The 10,904-nt window shown below is 33.2% G+C and overlaps 1 protein-coding gene across 1 annotated transcript; it reads right to left on the bottom strand.

Annotated features, from left to right (window-relative positions):
- Positions 1 to 869: 869 nt before the first annotated feature.
- Positions 870 to 5,661, bottom strand: LOC141652427 (gibberellin 2-beta-dioxygenase 2-like). The gene is made up of 3 exons (XM_074459883.1): positions 4,922 to 5,661; positions 1,667 to 2,018; positions 870 to 1,558 (listed from the first exon to the last, which is right to left on the bottom strand). The coding sequence occupies exons 1-3, from the start codon at positions 5,290 to 5,292 to the stop codon at positions 1,304 to 1,306; spliced, it is 978 nt and encodes a 325-aa protein (XP_074315984.1). The 5' UTR covers positions 5,293 to 5,661; the 3' UTR covers positions 870 to 1,303.
- Positions 5,662 to 10,904: the final 5,243 nt, after the last annotated feature.

Below are 10,904 nucleotides of genomic sequence, written 5' to 3'. Positions count from 1 at the left end.
TTATCATGTGATAATTAGTCACTAACTTACTATTATTCGATTGCAAATCATTAGCCATTGGTACACGTATCTTTCGACGTGATTTGAAAGTCATTATCGCACAAATATGGTATAACTTGATCTCGTATCAAAGGCTAGGTAGGCTAATTTGGTTTTCATTTTTGGGAATAGAAGAGTTTAAGTAGTTGGTCGTGGCAAATATCGCAACCACATGAATATCCCCGACCCAGTTGCTGGATTTTTTCTCTTTGAGGACTGAAAATGATGAGGTAGTACTGTTGGATTATGACAATTGACAGCCTTCTTCTCACATGACAAATCACTATACTTGTGATTTCTCAATTGTTTTCAAGTTCTTCCATCACACAATAATATACACAATACAATATACCACGTCATTTTTGTTTTTATATTTTGGTGCCCTTGTTATCACATACATCATCATTGCTCTTCCTATACATTTTTTAATTCAATATACACTAATCATATTGATAAGTTGTTTGATAAGCACTAGTTATAAATGTCAACTCAAATAATTCAAAATATAAACATATAGTACTTGTATTATGTAGACTGATATTAATTCTAAAGACATTTCACCTAATTTATATCATGCATTATTACAAGTATTATTGTTATCGTGTACGATTTGTGTAAGCTGATGCATGCTTATTCGAGGTAGTGTTGCTGAATTTCCTTGAATTAGAACTGATGATATAAATTAAAGGAGTCGTTGAGCACAATTTATTTCAAATGTTGATATAGATAATTGAGGATGAATTTTCGAAATAGAAGAAGTCGTAGAAGCGAAGAAGTTCCTTAATCGGATAAAATTCCGAGTGAGAAGAGTAGAATACTAGATTTAGATATATTCAGGTGGAATAAGTAATGGAAGGTATTTGATCTTCCACGCATAAAATAATAATAATAATATAGGAGGAATAGATAGAACAATCAATAATGTAAAACTCCTAAATCACAAGAACGCACACCATGATTAATTAATTAATGTACATCATTTTCAGCTTTCCTAAATGTCTAAATCCCACTACATTACCTACTTGCCCACCACACATTACCTCCAGGCTCCATCATCTTCCTTTCTATAATAATAATAATAATAATAATAATAATATTATGTTACTACTGCTGCTACTACTACTTACTATTTCTAGCTCACCTCATTATAGGAGTAGATGATAGATCTCTCCTCAAAATGTAATATTCCCTAGTTACTTTTAGGTTATTAAACTAGGAAAACAAGATATTAGAGATTAAATAGATGAATTAATTAATTGATTAATTAGGTGAGGGGTCGCTTGAAAAGGTTAAGGCGACAGTCACTGAGACGGGAGGTGCGCATTGCGCGCTTGTATTCACCCCAAGTGAAAGGCAGGTAGAGGTTTGGAGTGAGGGAGGACACCATCTCATTTAGAGGAGATATCAGAGCATTCAATGGGGGAGCCCCGAAAAATATAGTAGACATTCTTGCTTTGGCTGCTGAACTATTTGCCATTGCCCTGTGTTTAACGCTCGTGAATCTCCCATTTGTCAGTACCTGTCAATGTAATAACAATGCATGTTAACATACAACCTAGCGGAAATGCGGAATGGAAATAATATATATTAGTAACAAAGCGTGCGGTAAAAGAATTAGAGTGATGACCTGAAGAGCATCCCCAACCATAACATAGAAAGCAGAGGGATCGGGTTGAACAGGGATCCATAAACCACCGTCAGGCATGCAAACTTGGAGACCGGCAACATCGTTGGATCTGAGAATGGTTAGGATCTGAGGGTCAGAATGCTCTCCAAAGCCAACACGCTCAGGGGAAAGTGGGCCTGGGAGGTGGTTAAGAGGAGGGTAGTGATTGAGCCTGAGTAGAGAATCGCTTTGAACGTCTGTAATCATGTTGCTTAATATCGACTTATCACAAACCCACAGTCCTTCTCCCATCAGCTCTAGTAACTCGCTTGCTAATCCTTTTACAGCTCCTACGTAATCCTTGACTGCTTTACTGCACGTTTTCATTAAGTCGGATAATTTGTTAAAATGACTAAAATACCTCTGGAAAAGAATATAAAAGACAAACAAATAATTAAAGACGGAATGATTAGTAATTAGGAGGTAATCCGTACAGGGTTAGGAGGAGGAAGAGGGGTAGAGTAGTACAGGTAGGGGCAATGGGGAAAGGGGAAAGGGGGGGTTCAAATATGGAAAAGAAGAGATGCAGTCCGTTCAACCTGAAAATGGAAAAGACACAGCCACTGACACACACACACACTGCTTTTATTTTACTTTGTAATTGAGTGATTTGATATGTAAATGGGAATCAATCAAAAGAGAGTAAAATCATATGGTGGACTACTGTTTCTGTAGATGATACCAAATGATCAAGTCATTCATTTGGCAACTTGAGTCTGAACCAAATTCAGCACCAAACACTATACTCTACTCCACATAGGCCCATTTAACATTATACATTATACTTGTATGCATTGCTGCTTGCTTGCTTCTGATTTAGTATGTCCCACCAACTGTCTTTCCTCCTTTCCAACATTACTTACTCGTCTCTTCTTCTTCTTTTTGTGGATCTCATCTTTCCACTTAAGATTACATCACAATTAGATATGCCGACTACCTTATACTCCGTATGTCGCTACTTTTACCGTATATCTTAATCAATTATCACCTCGTCCTACTCAATCTCCTTATTTATTCTCATCATCCACTTTAACTTTTAATGTGAAATTGTGTATTAATCCCAATAACTCACTTTCAACTTCCTAGTTCCTCAACATAGCGGAAAATGAAGTTTAATACTCCTTCCATACCAGACCAATGGTAACACTTACCTAATACGGCCGTATCACGCTAATGGTAACATTCTTTATTTGGCCTATAACATTACCAAGTTATCCTTATACCTTTTTTATATTTACACAAAATGCCATTATATACCTCACCTATCAACCTACAATTAAACTCACAATTACATACCCACCTATTTTTTTCCCTCTTTACCCTTGCTTTTACCCTCTTTTCTTAAAAACCCCAATTTTTACCACGTTACCATTTGTCTGGTATGGAGGGAGTATGAGTTGAAAGAGATGTTATTAAGGCAAAAAATGTTGGGGGAGACAAAACCATGTTTCCATACAATACTAACATGATGCTCATATACACCTCATACATATATACAAGAATTAATATTTGGGTACGAATCGTCGTCACGGTATGTACCAAACCACCGTACATTATTCATAGCGATATATATGGTGATATTTAATCAAACATGAATCAACAGCTGAATATGAAATGTAGTACACAAGTCAATGTCAATAAACAAATGATTATGATTATGATTATGATTATGATACCCAAAAGTAAACTATGAGTGATTATTAAACAATATTAATTCCCAATGTCCCAAGTCATATATAGCATTGTCTAATCACTGTTGACATTAATAATTAGCTTAATTAAATTTAATATAAGTATCTTTCAAACAAGGAAATTGCCACCCAATTCAAACCACATTGATCTTCGCAAGTACCTAAATGTCGTCTACCTTGTACACTTGTTGTATCCCTATTCCTATTCAAATTGCTCCATCTCTTCATTTACACTAACTAGTCTCCATTATTATCACATTATTGTACTTATGACACAACCTCCTTTTTAAAAGTGGCCATTTTATCTATTATTTAAAAAGTGACCATTTTATGTTTAAAAGGCAAAACTTTTTAAAATGACATACACTATGAGTATTTATCATATAAAGTGACCGCTTTTTACCTTTGTATTGTACAACGGTCGCTCCAAATAATTTCGACTTTTAAAATTATTATTATTATTATTTAATGTGTTAATGTCAACTGTTGCTAGAAGGAAACATATTGACATTTATTTATAGAATACAGAGTGAGTAATAATAATTTTATGTAAATAGGATGATCATAAATTATTGTTAAATAATATGAGGTTGGACTTTAGAAAGGTTTAATCACTATTTAGTGTTTGACAAATGATTATTGATTGTTCACGGAGTACTATATTTGATACTTAAACAGAGTAAATGACTAGGAGGGGTGGGAGTCACTATCACAACATCGCAATCTAATAAGAGTACTCCGCATTATTATTATGCATGAGACACCATAAATATAAATATCATGTGTCTTTCTTTTATCAAACGCCTTCTTCGAAACGTTTACAGATAGACCTGCATGAATATTCACAGTAATACGCTTTTTTAAGTAAATACAATACAATACCCAAACTACTTGATGTCTAGGATTTGTATACTGTATGTAGCACATTATCAAGATTTATTAGTTGATTAATAATTTTATGACTACTGTTATTCGTAGACAAAAACAAATTATTCTTCGATTTTGTTCAGCTACAGTACTTTTGCATATCACACACAATTTGACCTTTTGATGCACGTGTTTTATTTCATGGGAGCGCCAGAATAACATATAATGTGAAAAATCGTTTGTCTATAATAAAGTAACTATGTATAGGAGTACTTAAAAAAATTTGTTGATTTAAAATCATAAATCAGTGTATAATACTTTAAAATTTATGTTATTTAGATTTAAAGTTAACTTTTAAGTACTCCGTATAACATAATTACTGTATCGTGTCCAACGACCAGACCACAGCCGTCTTATCGGAGTTATGAGTATTATTTATTTTAATAAGAAATGAGAGACAATACAGTAATACTAGAGCATCAAAATGATACAGTAAGTCAGCATTTTACGTGCCGTCTTAAACATCCAAACAACATGATTTACAATAATATTAGCAAGATTTAATAATGTAGGAAGGAATAATATAATGTAGGAAAGGAAAGGAAATGAAATGAATAAAAAAATGAAAAAATGAGGAAGACATAAAAATAAAAAATACCTTAAGGAGGGAGGATGAGTGGAAGAGTCGTTAGCATGAAGGAGAAGGTACTCAAGGTCACCCATGTCACCATTGGAGCCTATGTTCCTGCAGCCGTATCCAAAGGGAGTCGGGAGCTTCCCCACTTGATTGTGTTTCTCGGCGGAAGACCTTGAAAAGAAGTCGAGAGCGTGTTTCTCAAGGTCGGAAATGACATGGTGGGAGACACCGTGGTTGACGACCTTGAAGATGCCTAACTCTTGAGAGGCCTCAACAATAAGCTCTCTCAAAGTTGACCTGTCATCCTTAACAAGGGACATGTCTATGCTTGGCACACCAACTCCCTTTGTTTTTCGACTTCTTTTTAATGCATTTGGACTTGCTACCACCATTATGTCTGTCTGTCTTTTTTTTGAAGAAATTGTATGTAGGATTAATTGTTTTTTAAGTTTATTAGGAAGCAAGAAATGTTATGGATGTTGAGTATGTAAGGCTGAATGGGTTTGAGAGGGTATATATAGTAGAGTAGCGTGGCCTAATTAAGCAAAATAATAAAATAATTAAAAATATATATAAAAAAAACAAGGATAGCAAATAGAATGGGAGCGAGTGAGAAAAGATGGGATGTGGGCCCAAATAGGAAAGTGGGGTCGACTTAAGATAATTTAATTATGAATATGAAAGGTAGGAATTAAGAGCTGCTGATATTTAATGATGTCGTGGAATTAAATGATGAAGTTATTATTACTACTACTACTTAGACCATTAAAGCCAGTCGCCACCGACCGGTGTCATGCGACTTTTTCGGTCACGCTAATGACTCCTTAAACTAGGATTAACAAGATGATTTTGGTGACCTTGAACAAGTGAGGGTCACGACGTGACCTTGAATAAGCATTGGTGACCCAGTTGGTGACCTCTTTGGTGTCGCCTTCTGGTTGGTTGGAATAAAAAAAGACAGAGAAAAGAAAAATGTCAGTGATGCTTGAATTGATCCGCAGTAGTTTCTGTCAAAGGTGAGAAAAGAAAAGTACTCCGTAGTAGTTAATGAAAAATACAAAATCAAAATTATATACTAAATCAAAATACAAAAAAATATGAGCATAAGAAAAACGAGTTAATTATTCAATTGTCTACAAAATGAACTCAATTTCGACCCATTTTGAATTAAAAAAAAGTACCAAATTAATTGTATAAACATCATTATTATATGAATTGAAACCCGATTAAATTAATTACCTCAGAAACCCGATTAATTTAATTACCTCAAATAAGGACTAGAAGGTGATGATGACGGTGATGACGATCTGGGTAAGAGATGGAAGAAGTTGATGGTGGAGGTAAAGACGGTGATTGTGATGATGCTGGCAGTGAACGATGGTGAAAGAGGGTTGACGACGGCGACCGTGATTTGTGAAAAAATTAGATCTTGAAAACTCAGAAAATGAAGAACAAGTTAGTGATTAATTGAAGGAAAATGATGTGATTCAGATTCCGAAAATAAAGGGTTAGATATAGATGAGGTATTTCCCGGAGATGAAGATGAAGATTTTGGGTTGAATCATATCTGCTTTGATTATTTGATTTGTGTTTGGGGATTGGGAGTAATTTATTTTGATGAGGTTGAATTAGTTTGGGGTAGTAGGTTAAAGTTACGTTTCTTTGGTGTTTTTTTTTTTTTTTTTTTTTTGTTTTTTTTTTTTTTTGGTTCAATTTTTTATTAATATTCCAAATAATTAATTTTAACATTATTTTTATTTATTAATATTAGATTATTGGTGTCTTTATTTTTACGATTTCGGTTACGACCATTAAATATAATCGTTTGAATTAATTTACGATTGTTAGACTATATATGTCGGGTGTATTTAAACTTTAACCGTTCGATTGGATATAATCGTTTATCAATGTAATTGTTTTTTACGTTTTTTATTTATTTTTTATTTATCATCCGAACTAAATTTTTTATTTTAAATAACACAATCATCAAAAAATTTTATTTATCATATTGCAGTATTATTTTTATTAAGGTATTTACAAAATTAGAAAATTAACTTATTTAAAAATTGTTAATAAATAATAATTGAAAAGGTAAGAGAGAGGTTTTAAGGTATAGAGAATGTGAAAAGTGATTGGAAATGTTGGGAAGTGTAAAATGATTGAGTTGATGACCTAGGTCGCGACCTTCTGCTTGGGAGGGTGAAAATGGGTCAAGATAAATAAGGTGAGATTAAGGGCTAAAATGTTGGTGACCCAGTTAGCGTGACCTTCTGCTTGGGGATGGTCTTACTAAGTAAGTAAAAGTAAATGAGAAAAGTGTCAACAGTGAAAGAGCAGAGCAGATGAGCAGAAGTGCAGAAGGTTCAGGTTGTGTGAGTAGGATTAATGAATGGATAGGGTGATGTCTATTCCAGTAGGATTTAATTTGCAGAAGGAATTCAAACTACATACATACATACGATTTTAACATTAATGTTGTGATAACAACGCATCAACATAGGGAGTACTCCGTATATTACTACTTGAATCCTCTTTTCTACTCCATTTTCACCTCACGTGCCTTCCTCTCATAATGCTTTTATGCTTCTCTTTTTTGCTCCAATCTACTCCTAATAGGGATTATGAGACTAATCTACTCTATCTTGTACCATTAATTAATTCAACTCTATTTTTCGCCACCATTTGTGTTTGTACCGTCTATGTAACAAACTCTAACTCTAATACAAGTGTAATGCATGCCCGATTTTAGGATCAACTTTAAGCTCTGATACCACGTGCTCATCATACACAATTCACGCCATAAATTCCCTTTTCGACTCGCATATGCGTCCCTATATAATCTACAAAAATATTCTTTCCTATTTTCTTACCATATTGCAACTTTGTTAATTAGTGTCTCTTTTGCCGTAACTAGTAAATGAACGAGATTATCTCTAGTGTATTTGTTGTTGTATTCATTCAAGATGGTTGTACTCACAATATACTGCTTTTTAGCACGTAATTGTCTTACCTTAAACTGTTAAAAACAATGATAATTGTATAAGGCCACATTTACAATAATGATAAACGATGTTTTTAAAAATGAATATTTAACCAATAAAGAGAGCATCTTATACAATATATAAGACAATTTTATTTTATAATTTGGGCATACAGTACTCCCTCCGTCTCGATCAATTGTTGTCCTTTGGTTTTGGCATAAAGACCAAGGAAAGTGTAAGAGACCAATTACTAAATTAAATGACAAGTGGAACAAATTGAGTGTGAATGATCAAATTGCTCAATAAACTCATTTTTAAAATAGAAAAGACAATAATTAACTGAGACACCCCAATATGGAAAAAAACAACAAATGACCGGGACAAAGGGAGTATATATAATTAGTCTAACTTGTTAATAAAATATCCACGGTTGAGAAGAATGTAGTAAATGTAGGGGTATGTAGAATAATTAGAGTGTGATGATTAGTAGGGATAGCCGATAGGTTGCCTACTAATTTGGTTAGAGATGTAAGACATGTGTGAGTATATAGGAGGAATGGATGAGAAATAAGCAGGGTAATCCCCCCTACTACTAAGAGAATAAAAATTCTCTTAATTTTCCCTCCAAAAAGCATCTAGCTAAATAAGGAAACAAGTAATTTTTTTTTTTCATTACATTATTTATCTTTTCAATTAATATATTCTTATAATTAAACTCTAATCTTTAATTAAAATTCATATTTATGACTTTTTCATTAAAATCCATAATTTATTATGCAATCATTTCCATTTCCACAAATATTATTCTTTATCAGTTATACTCTAAAATTACGCAAACCTAATTATTATGGAGTCCTTAACATAATTATTGTCATCACTTACACCTTAAAATTATGTAAATCTGTTTCTTATATTATCCTTCATCAGTTACACTCTAAATATGGTGTATATTTTAAAGGACGTAACAATTCTAATGTATTTTTTTAATTAAAAAATATATTAGTCTACTTATTCGTAAAGCGTCTTTTTTAAGTGCGTGGTATACTGTTTATACTTGTTTTTTTTTATAAGGTTTATATGCATTTTAATTAGATTACATTTTTACATCACTTAATTGTAATTTAATGTCATAAATTAGTTTCATGCAATGATATAGCATTATAGAGTTAATTTTTATAGTAAAGTACTTTAATATTAAAATGGTTTAAGACAAAAATAAATAAACTTTCATTTTCTATCTCTTACTAAAATTATATTAGTACATTATAACATTAAAAATACAGTTAATTTATACAATTAATTTAATGAGAATGTCTCTTTATAAAACAAAACTAAAAAATACCGTGCTGTAGCACGGGGATCTACACTAGTTACTAATTAGGTGTATAATATCTAATATCCCCTTCCGGCCTTACCTCATCACCAAGTCACCAATTATAGGATGGATGTTAAGGGGAGGGGGGAACCACATACATGCATGATACACATATATAGTCACATAGTCCATAGTAAATAAAAGTAGAAAAAAAAAAAAAAAAAAAAAAAAAGGAGGTGACGTATGAAGAGAAGTGAGAAGGAGGTGAGGAGAGAGAAGAAAGGAGGGAAAGAGGAGGAAAGATGGCCACGTAATATGTATGCATGTATGTATGTATGGTGGTCAACAAGGCGAAAGAGAGAGAGATATAGAATAGGAAGGAATTTAATTTAAGACAAAGGAGGGAGGGGAATGGGGATGCTCTATTCATTCATTTGCTGCTTCCTACTCCCTATTGTTTTCAAGACATACTGCCTGTTATCAGCGGCTCTCTGTCCCCTCCATTTCCCTTTCTCTTTCTTCATTAGACCATCCCCAAGCAAGGTCACCGACTGGGTCGTGACCTTGTTGGGTCACCTTAATGACACCTTAAATTAGGATTAAGGGGTTAATTTTGGTGACCTTTAACTACTCAGGGTCAATTGGTGACCTTGAGTTGAGTTAGTGACTTTGTTGGTGGCCATTGGGTGGCATACTCCCATTAATGAAAACAAAAAAGGACAACCGTCAAAATAAAGAGAAGGTGACATTTGGTTGAGTATGATGACCCGGTAGGTGGCACTCTCTCATTGGTTAAAAAGTGAAAAATAATTGAGTTGGTGACCTAGGTCGTGACCTTCTGCTTGGGAGGATGAAGGTGGGTCAAGATAATTAAGGTGTGATAATAAGGAAAAATATTGGTAACCCGATTAACTCGACCTTCTGCTTGGGGATGGTCTTACCCTCCTTGCATAGTTGCATCATTCATTCTTCCTACTTTCCCCTCCCTCGCTTTGAACACGTATGCCCCCCCGTCCACTAATTTCCTTGTTATATCCTTATCACCTCCTCTCTCTCTTTCTCTCTTTAAATTTACCTTCTTTATTAACTACACTTTCTAACAATTTACCCTAACATTATTTGCATGGCTGCATGTGCTTCATCACAACATTAGTCATTTCACATTTTCACTTGTTTTACACGATTTATTTATGATTAATAACTAATAACCAAGGATATATCATAGAATTAAGTTGTCTTATCATTGTGTTACACCATTTTTTTTATTAGATACCACACTCCCTTATTACTATTAATTAATAATTGAGTTTTTCAGATATAATAATGTCTTCCACTATAAGTTAATCTTGCAGATTACATATCGATAAATAATACGTTTAGCATAGAAAACGAGCCACTTTTCATGATTGGAAAAAATAGAAGAATTATCAGGTAAATACGAAAATAATGGATGTATTTCTTGATAAGAACCCCACGCAATTTGTCACCTATTGCTATTACATTTCTCCGATGATTTGATTTTAATTCTTTGCTTTAAAAATAGCTAGGGCCTCTTAGAAAAATGGTTTTCTTATGCGATTTCATTAGAAATTACCGTATGAATTTATTATAACAAAATTAATGAAATAATTCTGCCAATCTTTGCAATGTTATTATTAATATACTAGTATATACTCACTATGTGACAACATTAAAAAAGTGTAAAAAA

Source organism: Silene latifolia, chromosome 4, assembly GCF_048544455.1.
Source record: "Silene latifolia isolate original U9 population chromosome 4, ASM4854445v1, whole genome shotgun sequence".
NCBI lineage: Eukaryota > Viridiplantae > Streptophyta > Magnoliopsida > Caryophyllales > Caryophyllaceae > Silene > Silene latifolia.
This window is presented reverse-complemented; position numbering and strand designations above follow the sequence as displayed.